The 20,981-nt window shown below is 35.4% G+C and overlaps 1 protein-coding gene across 12 annotated transcripts in view; it reads right to left on the bottom strand.

Annotated features, from left to right (window-relative positions):
* The window catches only part of SOX5 (SRY-box transcription factor 5), a 952,037-nt gene that overhangs the window by 95,847 nt on the left and 835,209 nt on the right, over positions 1–20,981 (bottom strand). For all 12 annotated transcript variants that reach the window (XM_046641348.1, XM_046641339.1, XM_046641321.1 and 9 more), the window contains one exon: positions 6,512–6,597. In XM_046641348.1, the coding sequence (XP_046497304.1) occupies positions 6,512–6,597 (86 nt within the window). The remainder of the gene's footprint in view (positions 1–6,511; positions 6,598–20,981) is intronic.

Below are 20,981 nucleotides of genomic sequence, written 5' to 3'. Positions count from 1 at the left end.
TCAAACAGCTCCCGGGAACCCTAGGGGTGGTAATAACCATGGAAGCAGTTCCTACCAGGTTCTTCCTTAAAGGAGATTCTTGAACACTGCTGGGTTCCGACTCTAGCCCATATGGGCTTGGAAAAGTCAGAGAAAATGTTGGCTGCACTTTTTCAGGCCTATTTGCATATGTTCTTTAGTATGCAGAATGTCTTGTATATAATTTAATTGTTGTTGCGTTTTTTTGCCTCTATTAATACATATGCAAATGACTCACACTTGCAGCTGTGCTGTATTAATCATATGTGTGCTTCTGTCTGTCTGCCCTGCAGGCTCAGGGTCGAAGGGAGAGGAAAGGAGGGAATTCATTCTTTTAACCTGCAAGAAAACTCACTCATGCAGACAGAAGTCCTCCAGCAAACAGCACACCAGGGTTGCAACTGAAATGAGGAGCAGTGATCATTTTTCACCCTGTATGGAAAAGACTATGACCTAAAAGTTAGGCTGAATAGTAGAGAATCTAGGTAGGTAAAGATGAATACTTGTAAAGTATTCCCTCAATAACAAGGTAAAAATCTTTATATCTAGACCTCTCCATATGGTTATTTCTTCCTTATTGATTTTCTGGAGGTTTCTCTTGGTCAGACACGTAAAGCCATGCTGTCACTTACAGTGCTCTGGGAAATATGAAGCATTTATCTGTGTTCTGTCATAATTATTGACCTCCTTCAGAGATGGGAGGGAGATTGATAAAAAGATGAACTTTGTTTTTCATCCACATCTACTTTGATGTTACTCTCTATCAGATAGAAGCTTAAGCCATTTCCACTATGACTTCCATGTACCTTTGATAGCTATGAAAAAAGATTGATTTCAGTTGATATTTTGTAGGATTCATTCTGTAACACATGATCACATGTTATCTATCATTTTCTCTGTCCCAGAGAATGCATGTTACTGATGCTACTGGAGGCTGGAACTGGAGTCCCCTGTGATTTCATTTATGACAACTTGTAATTTTGAGTTTTTATTCCAAAAGCATTATGGATTTTTAAAATAATCCTACTAAAATCATTAAAAAGCTTAATTCAATAAACTGAATGCTACTTTGCTTATTTGAGTAAAATATGACCATCCAAGAATTTCAATCCTTTTTCCTTTGCTTATCACTATTAATCATTGGTTGGAGTCGACACTTTTGGCTTCCTATAGGTAGAACAGGTGGCAACCATCTTTTGGACAACACAAATGTAGTATTTATAAAGTGAGAAATAAGTGGATAAATATTTCCTCTAATTTCAAATCTTATTAGCCTTGTTAAAAAATAGAAATAGTATACCACACTGCAACTATTACTATTAAAAAATTCATGATGCCCATTAAGTAAAATGCAAATTAACGACAACGAATATGAGAAATAAATGTTAGATGGACTGTTGCCATCATTTGGTTTTATTAATTAGAAATAGACGATTCGCTTAGTTGATTTTATGTAGTCACAAATGTCCAACAGATTCAAAGTGTACTTTATTTTGCTTAAATAATTATACTCATTTTTTAATATTTAAATGAAGCTACATTAGTTTTCCATATAAATTAATCCCCTTCCTTTCAAAAGAGACAATACCAGGAAAACAAATATCAAAAGCATCATTGGCTCTTAGAAGAAAAAACTAGTTTGAAGAAGAGAAGGAAAGGAAAAAAAAGAAAGGGGAGGAATAAAGAGAAGAGAGTAAACTCGGGATACGAGATTGCTAATTGGCTAGTTACTATTTCGATAATCCATCCTTCCATCATTCAGAAATAATTTACTTTAGTGTTGTATCAGCAAGGTGAGTCATACTGAGTCAAAAGCATCTTCAGCAGTTCATCTTCTTATGTATGTCTATACACACATTAACAACATAGGAATAAGCGAATGTTGCAATGTTTGGCCTTTTTTTGGTAAATTATAATGACTTTAGAGGAATTATATAAACTGTAATAAATGCTAAAACACATTCTTTATGCAGCAGCCCATGGTTATGATAAGATAAAGGGAAGGAAGAGCAGGAGAAATAGAGCCAGGGAGTTCTCATACACCAAAAGTCTTCCAATAGGAGCTGAAAAAATATAAAGTTCCCTTGTCTTTAACAACACTTGTTCCAGAAAGTAATCATATACTGCTTTGTTGCTTTATTAAAAATGATAATGACCATTATAGTTTCTTTCACTTTATTCATATGTATTGAGCACTAGCTATTTGCTAAGCATTCTTCTGAGCACGAGATACAATATTGAACAACAACAACAAAAATGACAGTCCCCGAGAATATTTGGAACAGACAGACAATAAATAAAGAACATAATAATAAGTTCAAACATAATAGTATGTTTGAAGATGACTAGTGTTATAGAAAATAAACAGCAGAATAAGAGAAATAGGAAGTGTAGTGTCTCTGGGAGGGTTATTTTATGATTTCAACAGGTTGGTTAGGGTAGGCCTCCGAGAGACGACATTAGGGCAATTCTTGAATGAGGTGACAGAATTAGGCTTCCAAGCAGAGGGAGGAAGGAGTCTCTCAGGGAGAGGGACAGCTAACGCAGAACTCTATGGTGGGAGCGTGTCTTGGCCAGTCAAGGCACAGAGAGTGTAGCATAGTTGGAGTAGACTGAGCAAGGTGGTGTGGAGCAAATCTGTCACAAAACAACTTTTTAAATACTGTTCTGCCAAACACCGTACTAGGCACGTGGTGTTTTCACAAGTTTCTTTTATTTCATTAAATGAAAATAGGTTTTTTTGTTATAGAATTTCAGTGTAAATCTTCTTGAATTGAATTCAAACTACTAATTTTTTCTTCCATGAGCCAATGATGCCTTTGATATTTGTATTTCTGATACTTTTTTGAAGCATGAAAATTAATTTTTATATGAAACGAATCATTAATATTCTGCTGAATTCTAATATTATAAAGCAGAATAGCTATTTGAACAAAATAGATACATAATCTATTATAAGTGTAATATCAAGATTCATTCTTCACCCTTTCATTTAATAGATATTTATTGAGTCCATAAAATATTTCAAGCACTTAGTTAAGTGCAAATGATGGTGAGTCATTGATTTCATAGATTTTGCCATCTGGTAGAAGCCAGAAAGTAGGATTTAAAACATATTCTACAAGTGCTTGGAGAGGGGAAATACAGTGTGCTCTTGGAACACACAAGAGCTACATTAATCTAGATGTGGGGACAATGAAGTGTTCCCTGAAAAAGACGTTTCAACTTGCAACCTCAGGGATAAGGAAGAGTAGGCTTGGTAAAGATGGTGGGTGATGGGGTGCCAGGAAGAGGAAACACCACATGTAAAGGTCCAGAGAGGAGAGAGAACTTGAAAACACCAGGGAGTCATTTAAGGTCATTAGGCAGGGGACGGACATGACCTAATTTTCTAAAATCAGAAAGATCATTCCGACTAACGTATAGTAGAGAGTGAGTTAAAAGGGGCAAGATGAAGACACAAAGACCAGTTCAGCTGCTATTCAGTAAATTAGGCAAGTAATGAGAGTACCTGACCCAGCAGGGTGACAGTTATGATGGAACGAAATGGATGGATTCTTGATGTATTTAACGGGTGGAATGAATAGATAATGAATGAATAGGTATAGAGGAAGAGGGAGGAAGAGAAGTCACAGACAGCTCTCATGTTTCTAGGTTGAGCAATAGATAGAATGGAGCTGTTTGCTAAGACCAGGGAATGAACAGGTCTGGGGGTAAGGAAGAGAACTGAGAAATTCCATTTTGTACTCAGTTTAAAGTTTCTATAAACATCTATACATATTTCCTCTTCATTACTGACAAATACTTGGCTATGTGGATCTGAAGCTCAGGAAAGGCTTAAAAGGCAAAAGAGACAAAGACAGACATTTCATTATAAAAAAAAATAATACGGCGTCCTGGCACAACATGTTAATTTGTATGCTTTATATACAAAATGCAGATTAAGCCATTTTTTCTCTATAAAAAGTAAAAATAAATATATGACAATGCTTAGACTATTTTAACTGCTCCTAAAAGTACACAGTAAGGGGATTTTTTAATGTAAAGTATTATTTTATTACATAGTAAGTATTTCATTATTTTATCCAAGAACATGAAATAATTTTTGTTTTTTTCCTGAGGAAGATTCACCCTTAGTTAACATCTGTTGCCAATTTTCCTCTTTTTGCTGGGGAAGATTCGCCCTGAGATAACATCTGTTGCCAATCTTCCTTTAATTTTTTTTATGTGGGTCACTGCCACAGCATGGCCACTGACAAGTGGTGTAGGTCCACACCCGTGAACTGAACCTAGGCTGCCAAAGCGAACACGCCAAACTTCACCACTAAGCCACCAGGGCTGGGCCCATGAAATAATGTTTAAGTAATAAATAATGGTTAAATTTAAAACATGACATTTTGCTTGTCTTTTAAAATAATTGTACTCATCTTTATTCTTTCTTCAAAAAGCATCCTGATTATTGGTTTTACTCAACATAATATTATCCAAGTATAATATGCAAAAGATTATTTCCAAAGAAAACACAAATGGTAGGTAAACAGGGTTGACCATGAGTAGGAATATATTTATAGTGTCCCTTCTTAGATCTGGAATGTATTTGCATTTGAGTACCATTTTTCAATCATAAATAAATAACGTGTGTGTTTATATGTATGTGTTTTAACAGTAGCTAATGGTTTACATGAAACAGTTTTGAATTATTAATTTTCTTGTTATGCCACAGTGTTGATTTACTGAGATCCTAACTAAAAGTCATATTTTAATGGGTCCAATGCCACTTGCATAAAAGGATCTTTATCCCACTTATAGAACAAATTATAGTTAAAGCAAGAGCAAATATGTTTGGCATCTTTTTTTCTTGTTTTCTGATAAACAAAACGTTTTTATATCTTTAAATTTTAAGGGACTCTGATTTCATATTGTAAGAAAAGAAATAAAACTTAATTTGTGTCAAATATTCTAATACTCTCTCTATAGTTTGTAGAAAAGAAGTTTGGATTGTTCCCTAACAAAGATACTCTCTACTGGAACCTGCAATGAAACACAGGGAATAGCTCCAACTCAGCCTCTCTCCCTCTCACCACTAACCAATGGTGAAAGGAAATGAGAATGTCTAACTTGCTTTGAAAACTGACATCCTAAATCTCTAAAACTCTTATTTTCCACATTCAAATCTATGGCTGGATATTCTTTCCTCTTCTAATTCCACTACTCTTTTTAGTTTTACCTATTACAACCACTTTCCGTATTGTAGCTATTTCCCAGATGCCATTTCAAAGGATAACAAATGTTATGTTACTTTTATTGTCCCCATGGCTCCAACACTTCCCAAGGTATTTCCAGCTCAAAGAAACAGACGCTCACACTGTAGCATTTCATAGGAAAGACAGAATAGGAATGACTGTTATTAACCTCTGTAGAACACTCCTCTCAACTCCTCCTGAGCTCCTCCTGTGAGACTCAACTGGTTTCTCAGAAACCCACTAGGTCTTCTGACAATCCCCTTTGCAGACCAGATGTATCTGTCTCTTGATGCTACAATATAAAACTATATTTTTCCTTATAGACTAGGATCATCTATCACAACAATGCACTTTCGGGAACACAATTTAATTTTATTAAGCACAACTGCTTTATAGCTGGCTTCATAGGCATACTGTGTCTTCCAGGCAAAGGCAGATATAAAACTTCTCACAAGGAGAGATTAATCCTATTATTAGATGATTGTTATTCTCATTAATTGCACAACTATAAAGTTCATTGAAACAGAAACTAGGGAAGATTTTGTAGGATGCTGATTCAAAGATTTAAATAGCTAATGGAAGATACCTTTAATGTAATTTTATTGACATTCTTTTCAACCCCAGAGACAAAATTTCTAAAATCACTTGGACATCTGGTAAAGATATCACTGACATTCTTGGATATGTGGGATCATGTATATTCTGCAGGGCTAAAAAGGTCAAAATTGGGATGTCTGGATAAAGTTGGGCTCACTTAGGCACCTGCTCTTCTGGTCTACTTATCCTCGCTTGCCCAACTGAGCAGGCATTAGCAGGAGCAGATCCCATAAAGAGATCTGCTGAGTGCTTCAATAACACTGGGCATCTTAAATAATTCTAAATGTAATTTTTGTTAAGTTGCCTTGATCCATAAATATCTATTCGAGTATCTTTTGTAGTTTTGATCTTGATGAGGACCATTCTGTGACGAAATTATGGCACATAGTAATCAAAGAAAAACTACAGCTCATTTTGTTAAATCATACCACACAATAAAACACTACAATAAGCTATCTTTAGTACAAAAACAGAGCTAAAAATTAAAAGAATTAACATCTCAACTTTTGATTGAGGATCAGTACAAATAAATTTAAAAACAAAAAAGTGTGAGACAAATATCACTAGTCAGTTTTCTTTTGCTTTAACACGCTAAATAGCTGCTCTGGATATTTACTTAACCTTTGTCTCTTCCGCATTGTTTCCTGACTTACCTGCAGTTGGAGTGGGCCTAAGCCTGGTGTTGCTGCGGCAGCAGCTGCCATGGTAGTTGGGATCAGCTGAACAGGGTAAGGGTCACCTAAGTAAGAGAATAATAGAGGCGTCAGCACCTTTTATCTCCTCTCCACCTGCAAATTAAACTCATGCATTCACTCTTTCCAAAAGCCTTCTTTTGTGTGCCTTGCTGAGGCCTAATGAAAAGCTCTATTGTGCAGCCTTTTACTAACACTCTTTTCACAATTCTGGCTGAGAGAGGAATGTGAATAAAAGGCACAAGCAATTAAGGCGGAAACCTCATCCTTTTTTCATGATGTATTTAGGAAAATAGGAGGAAAAAGTGCACATTGATCAGAGAGCTGCACGTTATAACACACACACACACACACACACACACACACACACACCTGATAATCTTGATATGAGCACACCAACTCCTCAGCAAATTTAAAACGTTATTATAAAAAGAACTTTATTCTATTTTAACAAACTAAACTCTAAAGATTTAAGTCAAGTACCTTATCTTTCAACTGCTATGGTATTGTCTTGATTCAAATAGCCTCTTAAACAATGTCTCGTGGACAAATTCATAGTAAAGAAAACATTTTATTCAATTTTTAAGTTATTTATTTGTATCTTTATTATTCCAGAGACAAATGTTTATAAAAATAATTATAAAGAAAACAGAAAATAGATTGTTTCTCCCCAAAGGATTTCTGTTCGTGGGAATATCTAAAAAGATAAAAGTTTAGTAATTTGAAATTGATCTTAAAGTTTTAATACATATGATCTATAAAGATATAGAGACACACAAAAACATATATACATATACACACATACAGAAGATTATAATGTATATTTTTGACGCAAATAAAAAATTTTTTTCCGCTTAGTAAAGAGTTGCAACAGATGTTTTACATAGAGGCCAATGATATGTTAACAGATAAGTACAATATTAGCCATTTGATATATGACCACAGCAAATAATTCACAATAATAACTATAAGAACCATTTTACAATATATAAAACAACCTTTTGGAAATCTAATTTGTGAAAAACTTGTTGAATGTCAAATGCATGGAAATTTGACTGAAAATAACTGTTAATATATTCATTCAGAAATACTTATTGAGTATCTGCTATATGTTAAGCAGTGCTGTTGACACTAGAAACAGAGCTTTAAAGAAGACGAATGAGCAGAGGTGTATTAACTGGGGATCTAACGCAGCCTAAGCTTTGGTGTTCTGGGAAGGGCCCCTAGCAGTGTTCACAGGGTCAGATGTTTTTATATTTGTCAGCTTCCTTAATTTTTTCCTTTGTTGCGATTTCTTTTTATAAATGAATATTCTCTTTTGTAATGTATATATATATATAAAAATAGGAAAGCCATATACATATAATTTTCTATTTTTATTCTTAAAGAAGACCCCTGCAAATTATATGTTTCAGGCTTCAAAATGCCTGAATGCACCTCTGCTGATTTGGCCTTCCCAGGACTAAAGCTTAATGGGGGGAAAAGATAAAGATAATTCAATGATTAGTATAAGACACAATGACTGTTAAGATAGGGAAGTGTATAAGGCTATGGACTACATTGTGGTGCCCAAGTCTAGTCTAAAAGGTCAAAGACAGCCTCTACGAAGAAGTCATGTTTAAGCTCAAACTTGAATTAAGTGAAAGCTAGCCAGGCAAAGAAGGGAAGGAAGAATGTTCCAGGAAAAGAAACAATTTCATGAAGACTCAAAGTGAAATGGGAGTGCTACATCAGAGCCAGTCCTTGTGTTGCTCAAGTATAGAGTGTAGGCAGGGAAGTAGACATAAAAGGGGTTGGAGAGAGAATCAGGCCAGACTGTTATGGCTCTATAAAACATATTAAAGAATCTAAACTTTATCCTCTAGGATAAAGGAAACCATGGACATGAAAAGAAGATAGGTTGAGTACAATCACTTGGGCTAGAGGCTGGAAGCTGTAATCAGTAATAAAAAGATGCAGAACTCTGCATAATATCTAATAATGGTCTGGACTTGTCTGGTGATGTTTGGATGGAGAATGAAGGGGAGAGTCAAGTGATATTTAAGAAGCAGAACCGACAAAACTTAATGATTGTTTACATATGAGAGCAAGAGAAGACTCAAGGATGACTCCCAGGTTTTTCACCTGAACAGCTGATTAGAGAATGGAACTATTTGTTGGGTTTGCAAACATAGATGAGAAGCAAGATTGCCAGGTTGGGCTTGCTGTGGCGGGAGGTTAGGGAAAAGGAATAAAGAGCTCTGTTCTGGACATTTTAAGTTTGAAATTACGATCAAATATCGAAGTAGAGGTGTTCATTGAGGCACCTGATAAACCGATTAGGATTTTAGGGGACAAATCCACATAGAAGACATAAATTTTAAAGTGCTCAGCATATATCTGGAATTTAAAGCTATAAACTATTCAGGAGTTAACTGTAGATAAAAAAAGAGGTCCAAGGATTGGAGTGTGGGATACACTAACATTTACAGTCAGGGAGAAAGGTAACTAGTAGAAAAACTGAGGAGAAATGTAAATTTGGTGTTCCAGACACCAAGTAAAGAAAGATTTTCAGAAAGAGTGATGAATTTTTTCAAATGCTTGATTTAGTGGTTAGGAGTCATTGATAACTTCAACAAGGGCAGTGCAGGGGAGTGGAGGGTGAGAAAGCCTAACTGGAGTGAGAGTGATCGATAGAGGATGATTGAAAGAAAGGCACTGGAGGCAGTAAGTGTAGACAGACCCTTGCTTTTCAGAGTGAAGTTCTCAATGAACAGCACTGGCATCGCCTAGGAGTTTCTCAGAAATGTAGGATTTCAGACCCGCCCCAAATCTACTGCGGCAGGCAGCCTCTAAGATGGAACCCCCAATGACTTCCACTTCCTGGTATTTGTGTCCTTGTGTACTTCCCTCCCCTTGAGTATAGGCTGAACCTAGTAACTGCTTTCTAATGAACAGAATAAGGCAAAAGTGCTAAGATGTTACTTGTGAGACTGGGTTGCAAAAAGACTCTGGCTTTGTCTTACTTGCCATCTCTCACCCCCAGCCTCTCTGTCTCTCTTGGAGCAAGCAGCTATGTTGTGAGCTGCCCTGCAGAGAGGATCACATAGGGAAGGACTGATGCATTCAGGCCAACAGCAAGCAGACATGAGGCCTGCCAAGCGCCAAAGGAGGGAGCTTGGAAGCCAACTCCTCCCCAAGGCAAGCCTAGAGAAAACCATAGTCCAGGCCAACACCTTGATTGCAGAAGTGAAAGATTCTGAGCCAGAGGCACCTAGCATGGCTATGTCCAAAGAAACGTTTGTTATTTTAGGCCACTAAGCTTTGGGTAATTTGTTAAAGCAGAAAGCATCTACCTTCTAAATTAGAATTTAAATTTTAACAAGATTCCCAATGATTTGTATGCATTTGAGAAGTGCTGGAGCAGCCAATTTCAGTAAGGTGTTTTGTAGTAGCTAGTGGAGGATGTGTGACCAAGAAAACTTTATTAAAAAGGTATATACTTGTAAAAATTATAGTATGCTTGTGCGCTAATGAGAAAGGCACAATAAATAGGGAAAAAACTGATGATACAAGAGAGATGACAATTGATAATATCTGATAAGGCTTTACTTATCACTCAGTATTTTTAATATTTAATCTAGAAAATGCTGTATCCGATTTTATAAAGTGAAGGGAATTTTAGATGTTTAAAAGCCAGATTTGTATTTAGGCAAACTAGCTAAAATAGCAAATATTATGATTATTAGAATTAACAATTTACATACTTAAAATTGTAATTCATTTATATTCCTCATTTAATGAATGCAGTATGAAAACTAACTACAGCAAAAGTACAGAGGCCGTGGTGCTCTGCATGGTGATAATTCTTTTTATATACTTTACTTTCTCTGTTGAAAATTAATCGATTAATAAGTGCTTATAACATCTACCAGGTGACCAGAGCTCTGCCTCGTGCTGTGGGAGATAAAAACAACAAAACAAAAGAAAACTTAGTCTCCATCTACTATATGCCTATCTTTTCTAACTAACTACTTATCTGAGCAGTACTGACCGTCAGTGAGCGCCGTAGGAGTTAAGGGAGAACTAATTCCAGGTTTCAATCCTTAGAGAATAAAGGTGAAAATAAGAGTGAGCTTGGCCTGGAAGATTTGCAGGTGGAGGGGAAGACATGTTTTAGGTAGGATGAAATGCATCAAAATATGAGTATGAGAGGCTGAAGGAATGGAGAGAAAACCAGTTTAAGTGATAGGTGATAAAGGGAAAAGAGATTGAAAGCAGGGAGTTGAAAAACTTTTCATACTCCAGACTTGATATTTGCATATCAAAAGGCAGCGGATATGAAATGAAGTTTACAAGTTTCATGAAAGAGGTTAAGAAGGAGAAGGTCTTAAAGACGACCCACTCTTGAACTAGGGACACAGACTGAAACTGAATTTGGATGGATGGCAAACACCCTCACAGGAGCTCTGGGCTTCCGAATTACTAGCATCTAATTGTTAATAACAAATTGAGTATTATATGAACATTTAGAGCTCACTGGTTAAAATCTGGACTATTCCACAATGTTTTAAAAAATGCATATATTAGAATCTTATCTTTCTTCATTTCCTAAATTCATAAATCTATACTGTGAAATGAATATAATTATCTTTCCCTTGCATAACTACTGTTATACACATGCCATACTGTACATGTATATGTAAATGTATATATATATATATACACATATGAAATGTATATACAAGCTAAATAAGTTTATATATGTGTTATGGGCTGAATTGTGTCCCCCCAGAATTTATATGTTAAAGTACTAACCCTCCAGTATCTCAGAATGTATGTTTTTGGATTTAGGGCCTTTAAGAGGTAATTAAAGTAAAATGAAGTCACATGAGTGGGTTCTAATTCAATATGACTGGTGTCCTTATAAAAAGAGATTAGGACACAAACAACACAGACGGAGGGACAACTATGTGAGGACAGACGGAGAAGACAGCTATCTACAAGACAAAGAAAGAGGCCTCAGAATGAAATCCAGCCTGTTGACACCTTTAATCTCGGAATTCTGGCTTCCAGAATTGTGACAGAATAAATTTCAGTTGTTTAAGCCACTCAGTTTGTGGTATTTTGTTATGGCAGCCCTAGCAAACTAATACAATATGTTTGTCATATACTGCCTTTTGTCAATGTATTTGATGTTTAAGTGAACTGGAGAAAATGAAAGACTGGCACAGCAGGAATCGAAAAGACTACTATAGCTATTATATATTTTTAATCATATATAGTTTCCAAGATATAAATATATAATCATAAATACGATATCAATTAATTTCAAATGGTTTGTGTCTGAGAAACCACATTATTACAACTATCTCCATCCAACACACAAACACACGTAACTTGAAGCATGTCTACATCATTCCCAATTTTTCAGGCCCAGAATATCCAGAACTGGTTTGATTGAAATTTGCCCCAAGTTACTAAGTAAATACAAATATAATAACTGTGAAAATTGTTAATATAGCAATATAACACTTAATCAAGGAAATTCAAAATATATTACATGCATGTGTCAGAGTTTTAAAGAGGAATCTATAAGACTTCACAAACAAGGTTAAGGGTAGTTCTTAATGGCAAAAGAGAAATTCAGAAACTGCTGGGGAAAAAAGATATTTCACTGAAGTAATTACTGTCATCTATTTGTGCTATCCCTCAATTTACTGTACTAAAAAAATATTACAACAGGTTTAATTTGTAAATACCTCATGAGGTACCCAGTAAAAATTAGATAATGGAAAATTCTGACTTTTAAAGTTCAACCATGTCTAAGTTATTCTAATTGACTTTCAACTAGTTAAAGTTATTTCTTTTACTCTTTCCTAGGTTTTAACCATTTGAACAGTTTTTCCCTAAGCCTTTCCAAAGTTAATTTGCTTTTTATTTCAAAGCCAAGTATGGAAAATTCTAGCTCAAAAGTAAAATTTTTCAAAAAGTTGAAAAATATACCGAGGTATGTTAGTCAGTTGTTTTGAGAATACAACCCAGCTTATAGTATCTACTTATACAAGTGATACAGCTACTAACCCAATAACCATTCAGAAAGCATGTTAATTGCATTATTATTAAAGTAATGAATATATAAATAATAATTATCTCTAGTGACACACATTTTTATGCTACAAAACACAGAGTAAGAAAAGCAATATTTTCCAACAATGTTATTCAGACTGAGAAAGATTGTCAAAAGCAAGTATGTTCTTACCCAGGGTCAATGACATACACCCTTCATCCAATGAACTAATATAAAAGTGCTGGAAAGTTTCATGGCACCATCTTCACTGAAATAAGAAGACTCGTTCCTTTATTAGCCTTCCATAGTTTTTTTGTTTGTGTTTTTATTCCTCGACAAATACCAGATTACCTGACAGATCACCTTCTCTAGGTGCCGGGAAATGTAAAAATTAAAACCTACCCGCATGCATACACACACAATCCCTGCCCTACAAGAGTTCCTAGCCAAGTGCCGGCGATAAACACATAAACTGATCCAACGATACAACGAGCGAAGTAGAAGAGTGTAGGATATATTTTGGAAACCTCCAGGAAAGAAGAAGTTAACCTGAAAAGAGTGTCAGGGAAGGTTATTTGTTAAAGTGTCTCTTAAAAATTGGCTACTTTCACTAACAGATTATCTTTCAGGACCATTTTACCACCTCCTTTCCAAGTCTTCTAACTGCTAGAGCGGCCCACCAGTAGGCCCCCACCACTTACTGCAACCAGGATTGCTCTTACTAATCGTCTTCTCAGAGTGGTGCTTAAAACATCCTGCTCTCACCATCCTGACTTCCAGGTGGAGGGAGTTCTGTAGGAGTCTAAGATAGAAGGAAGTGAAAAAGGACACTATGAATGGAACTTTTGAAGGAAGTTGCTTTCTTTCATCTCATGGGCCAATAGACAAATCGGTGGGTTACTTCTGCTTGGAAGGAGCCCCTGGACATTCACAGGGCAGTGCTAACAATAACCACTAACCTATATGGCCCCTACTTGCAGGGATATTTTAATCCTCCCAGTGTATCTGATGCAGAAGAGAATGTTAAACTATGCAGCTAAAGAAGCAGGTAGAACACATTTTGGCAGAGTCTTGTATTTTACTTTGAAGGTGATGTTAAGTCACTGAAAGATTTTGAGCAGGAAGGTGACATAGTCTGATTTGTGTTGTAGATAGATCAATTTTGTAGCAAGGGATGGAATCGATTGGAAGAGGGAGAGACTGGAGACAAATAGACATGTTAAAAACTATTGCAGTAAATCAAGTGGGAAATGATAATGGCCTAAACTAATCATAAGGGAAAGAGAGGAGGGAACAGATTTGGGAGACAGACTTAATGACCAATTGGATGACAGAAAAGAGATACAGAGGGAAAAAAAATCATAGTTTGGGTTTATATTTTATTTTCATACATGCTTTAGAAAAAAAGTTATTTTTTAATCAGATAGTTATTCAATTGTTCCAACATCAGTTTTTAATAACTCATTATTCTCCCACTGATTTAAAATGCGTGCACCTAATATTTGTTGACTTTTAACTCTCTGTTAAAATATTTTATGTACATGTACATATGAATGTACATACATACATCCAAATAGATATGAATATGTTTACTTGTGTGTTTATAAAATCTCATTTAGTCTTCATAACAACTCAATATGGTAGATATTATTCTCATTCTACAAATTAAAAAAATGTTAAAGATCTCACAGTTAGGAAGTACTATAGTCCTTACTATTTTGATAAAAAATATTAAGTTTTAGAAAACATCATGGACTATTTTTAGAACATTATGCAAATAAACACTTCAATTTTCAACATAGATATATTAATTTAATGTATATCTACTTGATATATGTAATGATATCACATGTGTCAAACACCAAATGGAGGACACAAAGAAATAAAAGGTATAGTCCTTGCCTTCATGACACTTACTACACTTATGACTTATGACTTATGACACTTAAGACTTATAATTGCCAAATTATATGAACACTGTTGTGCAATGGCTGATACTATTAATGACTCTCTCCTTCTCTAAGTACATCAATACTCTCTTGACTTTTGTGACAACAGGCTCTTCTGGTTCTCCTCATACTTGTTCACGCTGACTTTATGATGTCTGCAATAGGCTGTTCTACCTTCCTCCACTCACCCCTTAAATATTGGTATTCCTTCAAGTCTAATCCTTGGCACTTGGCTTTTCTCATTCTACTAAATAATCTGAATGATCTCATCCAATCTCATGGTCCAACTACCATACACAGTCTAATATATTCCAAATCAGTGACTCCAGCCTAGACCTTTCCCATTGCTGTTTGGACAATACCCCTTAGTTGTCCCATATGAAGTTCAATCTTCACATGTACAAAACTTAATTCATCATTTTTCTTGCAAAATCAACTTCTACTCCTGTTATTTCTCTCTCATTTGTGACACCTGGCCACCTAGGCTATAAATATGAAAGCATCCTTGATTTCTCCCTCCTTTCACCCTCCATGGCCAACCAATTATAAGCTTTGTTTTTTTAACTCCCAGGCTTTCATTTCTTACTACTGGAAGAGCCTCCAAGTCAGTCTCCCAGGCTCCAGTCCTCTGCTAAAGAAATTAATTCTCTACTCAGCTTCCAGTGGCACTCGTTACAGGCGCACAGTAAATATTAATTGGTTGTATTTAAAGTGTAATAAATATTTACTGATTATATACTATGTGTTAAGGACTGAAAAGTTCAAAAGTGAACAAGAAAGGTATGCCTTGACATGGACGTATGGACGGATTGATGGATGAGTAAATGCCAGTAAGATCTCAGTTCTGGATTTTAGCCCTTCAACGGTTTTTCAGTTCCTCCAGCAGATAAGATCTATAAATACATCCCTGATTTGGTCTTTTCTTATGTCCTCAAACTGTCCTTCATTTCTCCCCTTATAGTTTACTCTCACCACTGACCTGCTTATAGGTCCTTGTACATCCTATTCCATCTCTTGATTTCTGGCCCTTGTCCAGGCTGTTTCTTCTGCCTGGAATGTTGTTTCTGTATCCCTCTAGCTCCAAACTTCTCCAGTTGTTTAGCTGCCCTGCATGCTTAGGATTTGACTTAGGGGTCCTTACTCCAAGAAGCCTTCCCTGACACCTTCCACCATTCTTAGATTTGAATTCATTACCTTTCCTCTGACTTCTGTTAAAATTCTATGTGTCTCTCTATCATATTACATCTGTTTTTATACCATTCTCCCCAACTAGACTATGAGCATCCTAAAGGCAGGGATTATGTCTTATTCATCTTTAAATCCCCAGTTCCTGCCTTGCCATTTAAGGCTAAGTGTTTATTGACTGAATAAATGAAGGAATAATTTATTTATCCAAGAAATTAACAAATATCAAGCACAGGAGACTATTATTCCCATATCAAAAGATTAAGGTTTAGCAGAAGAAACAGATTGTAAGCAAATCATTATACAAATAAGGAACAAATTAGTTTAGGGTTTAACTCAAACAATAATGATGTTTTAGATCAACTGCCAATGATACAAAGGAAGGATAGTAAATGGAGAGGGAAAGAGAAGCTTAGATTTTGAAGATATGAGAAAATAAGGAGCTGAAGGAGGTGGTTAAAAATCTTCTGTAACATATTTTCACCCATCAAACAATTCTTTTATAATTCATAATTGATCTCTTTTATAAATTTTGACTTTAAAAGCAATTCATACCCCCTTGGGTATTAAAAGTAAGTAATATGAATTTCCTCAATCTTAAAATGATTTCTGTTCATTCACAAGAACCCACTATTGTGATGTCATTACAGCACTTGAGCATGGTCAAGGTGTCTACCAGAAAAGAAGTTATATATAAACAAATGGTAAAAACAAAACCCTCCATCATGGTGATTATTTCAAATCCCCGAAGACTCTGAAATCCAAGTAAGTTGAACTTTGCTTTCTTCTAGCAATAAGCTCAACTATACTTCTTCCTTCATTTTAGGTAGTTAAATTTATAGTCATTTTCCTAAATCATCTTGTAGAGCTCAAGAAGTTCGGAACAACTGATATGGTATACATAAGTAAAGGTGAAGGGGCTTTTTTAAAAAAATTCTTTTGAGGAAGATTAGCCCTGAGCTAACATCTGCTGCCAATCCTCCTCTTTTTGCTGAGGAAGATTGGCCCTGAGCTAACATCCATGCCCATCTTCCTCTATATGTGGGATGCCTGCCACAGCATGGCTTGATAAGCAATGCACAGGTCTGCACCCAGGATCTGAACACAAGAACCCTGGGCCACTGAAGCATAACATGCAAACTTAACTACTGTGCCACCAGGCTGGCCCCAGAGGGGCTTTTAAATGCAGAAAATCTGTAAAGTCTTTCTAGATTTGCAAGAATAGAATAATATGACTCTAATATTTGAAACTTTTTATGAGAAATATTAATATTTTGTAGTAACCCATAAAATGGTAAGTAATGAATACAAATATTTCATAGGAATTTTATTTGAAAAAGTAAAATTAATAAATTATCTCTTGTTTCACTCTAGCTACTTTAAAATAAGATATTTTGAGGTAATTGTTAGCTCTTAACTGCTCTGTCACAGGCTAACTTTTTTCAGTTAGAGAGATTTTTTTTAATAAAAAATATTTTTATGTCTTTTTAATGTAGCATAGCAAATGAAAACTTTATCCTACTTAATTTAACAGTTACCTAGTCGGCTAGTTTAGTGAGAGATTAATTTATAAACTTTTTAAGAAACACCTCTCAAAAAGAGAAGACATTTCTGCATATAAAAGATTTAGCTTTCTTTCTTCACCTCTTTGCCCATAAATTTAATAAATTCTAGTACCAACGAAAATTCCTGTGTTAATTATCTAAGAAACCTGAGTATCCCTGAAAAGGTGACAATGAATCAAAGAAGTCTCCTTTTCCTTCAGTATTCCAGCATTACCACTGAGGCAACATTTAAGCTACTGCACAATAACTCATTTTAAGCTGCTCAAAGAGAATCATTAATTAAAGAACTGCTTCTATATCCAGATCTATATTAGACTACTATGTCTAAATTGTACCTCTGTGTCTTATGAAGAAAGGAATAGCACAGAGAAAAACATCTAAAGTGATTAAGATATTACAAAGTAGGGATCTGGAAGAGGGGCATTCGTACGAGCCATTTCAGACCAAATCAAATGCTATTTCTCTTTTATGTTCCACTTTTAATATGAAAGGTTAGCACGCATTTCATTTCTGATATCCTTTACAGCCTTTCCACTTTTCTATTAGGATTTTTGATAGACACCCTTCCTCCTGGAATATATCCGGAGTCTGTGATCTGCAGGTTGAGAACAGGAAGCTTCCTAAACCACAGTGACAATAAGCCTGTGGAATATACATTTGGGCTGACTCCCAGCCTAGAGTTTTCTACTACAATGGCAAATTTTAGCCCTGTGGAAACTAAGAAATGCTATGGAATTTCCCCTCTCTCTAAAAAATGAAAAACACGTAATGCAAATGTCTCGAATGGTCCGAAGTATAGTGACCTAGAACAGACAAACTCCCGAAGTTTGTCTACAATATTTACAGTCTTAAACAATGCTACAATAAACATTGTTGTGTGCACACACCTGCCCCAAGGAGTTCTTCATATAACCACTTCCCTATCTCTGGGGAGAGGAATTACAGGAGTATATGCGTGTAGGCAAATAACTTTTAATTTCTGTTTTCTATAATTCTAAATTGTTTGAGGTTTGTGCAGTCAGCAAGTGCTATCTTTAATATATTAGAAAAAATGTGAAAGGTTGTTATGAGCTAACTATATATATATAGGTATAAGAAAAGTGTAAATATATTATTTGAAAATAGACCTAAAGTAAATTATTAGGGAAACAATACTGTTTAGAAAGCAGCTGTAGTTCTCCTTGTCCTTTCCACTGGCTGGAATGGGGATATTGTAGCTGGAGAAGACACCTAAGACCATGAGGTGGGAGCCACAATATGTGGAAGGCAGTATAATAAATAAGAGAACATGCCTGGGACCTGATAGCTCGGAGCTACCATATGAGCAATGCTTGGACTATTATATGAGTGAAAAATATTATTTTGGCCTCTTACGGTAACTAACCTAACACAGTGTCTGATTCCACATGGTATTCCAAGAACATGACTTGTTCAGTCTTCCTGGAAGATACGCATCTATTGTAGAGTTAGAAGCAAAAGGCTATCGTAGCCTGTTTTAATAAATATTTTTCCTGCTTCCATGCTTTCCTATCAACCTTATGACTAAAGTTTGCCTTCTATTAGAGCTTTCTATGGTGAAAGAGCACGCTCACTGGAGAAGAGAGTTGTAAAATATTGTTAACAGTTACATTTATTTGACTAAAATAATATACTGCTCTTCTAGGCTTATACTCCAGTTAGTGTGAATTTAATACTGAGATGAGATTCCACGTGAGCTGTGGCAATAACAATATGAACCTAGAATTTGGAGGGTTAGGCTGGACGATGGCAAAACTACATTTTGAGACCCCTTGGCTGAGAGCAGAGTGTCACTAGCCAAGCACTCCTTCCACTGGACACATCTACGTTAGCAAGAATGAGAATCACGTCAAAAAGAAAACACTGAGCTGAAGGGGTTTATATTTAAATTGAATGACACTCTCAACTTCTTAACTGTTAAAAAGTAAACAAGATGGATTAAAAGATTAGACATAGTGTAATAAAATCTGAGGAATTTATCAAAGAAAGGGCTTTGCCTTTTTTGTTTGCTTGCATGTGTGTGTTTTGGTAGTGTGTGTGTGGGGGGGGCAAGGGATAAGAATGGATCAAACACTGGTTACTAATATAGTGCAGTTATCACCTCATGAAGTTATGATGCTTAAAATTAATTATGTCTCTATGTTTTATAAACAATAAGGCACAATATAAGCTGTTATTTTTATAGCAAGTTATGACACTTGGTCACAATAAAGACATATACATCTCTCTTTTCTCAAGTGATGAATCTTGTAAAAAATATTATAAACTCTAATTTTTAGAAAAAAAATATTTTATTGACCTAGAAACATTTCTCCCATGAGAACTGGAGGGTGGTTGTCACCATTTAATCATGAAGCGTCATACTTTTTTGTACTCAGTTCTCTTTATTTTTTAATCATTTCATATTTTTATGTGACTAATTTAACTTCCCCCAGATGAGAATTTAAATGATTGGCTGTTCAGGTACCAAAGCTATTCTTTACAAAAACAAATATTCACAAAGCTGTACAACTCAGTCAGGTTCACCCAAAGTCATTGGTTTCTAAGATTTGGGGGGAGGAAGGGAAGGAAGGGCAAGAGCTGGTCACAAGAATTCTAACACACAGAAACACAGAAGCCTGAAGATATGATTACGTCCTCTTCTCTCTGCTTATTTGCAAAGACTCTACAGTATGTGATCCTGACAACACATGTTTCCTATTTTGTCAGTTTGATAAAAGCGTACTGTACCATGTCAATGGTTTTTAGCTTGTGATTTGGTGATTGTTTCAGCACTGATTGTCAATGACCTGTATGTCAGCTGACACAGCTGACACAGTTAAGTCAGAAATTAGCATGCAGTCTCCTAAAATGCCAGACACATGGACCCGTTGCACAAGAAAGATATAACGGAACCCACATGATCCCCATTAAACAATGAAACATGTGACATTAACTAAAAACAGGAATACATCAGCAAATATGCCTGAGGAAGTTTATGGTATTTAACTTCTAAACATTAATTTTATTGTGGTGTATGAGGAAGTAATTAACTAAGAGTTTCCTTTTTTATTGGAAGCGTAAATGCTGTTCAGAAAACTGATGAAGAGTAAATACGGCATATTTTAAGTTTATTAAGCTTGGCTCATCGACTTCTATTTATTTAAGCTAATCTCATAAGGCAATTAAATATTTCAATCAGTAACTTTATATGGCTATTTTATTTAGCACATTTCTGAAAAATTAATCAATGTGTTAAAATGCAGAATGAGTATGTGAATATATTTCTTGTTTCATACAGCCAAAACAATGACTAAATACATCTTCAAAAAAATCACATGATCTTTTCCAACAGGAGCTCTGATAAATAGACAAGTGGAAAATGACAATAGAAAAAGTTTAAAACTTGGTGATTATAATGAAAATAGTTAAGGTTAAGGTTATATCTACATGAAACAAATGTTTCCATCAGCACTGTAATATTTTTCTGTAAACAATTATATTTTCCTAGCCAGAGGAAGCCTCATGTCAGGTGTGGCAGAACGAATTTGATCCTAGCTAGGATATGGAATACAATTAATTGCTGGGTGTGGTTTTAGAATCTTTTTTTTTTGGAAACATGATTTGTGTTTTGTTGGCATTATATACTCAGTATTTACCATTTATAAATAACGTAATAAGACAGA

Source organism: Equus quagga, chromosome 1 (genome assembly GCF_021613505.1).
Source record: "Equus quagga isolate Etosha38 chromosome 1, UCLA_HA_Equagga_1.0, whole genome shotgun sequence".
NCBI lineage: Eukaryota > Metazoa > Chordata > Mammalia > Perissodactyla > Equidae > Equus > Equus quagga.
The sequence above is the reverse complement of the archived record's forward strand: the minus strand, read 5'-3'. Positions and strand labels throughout refer to the sequence as shown.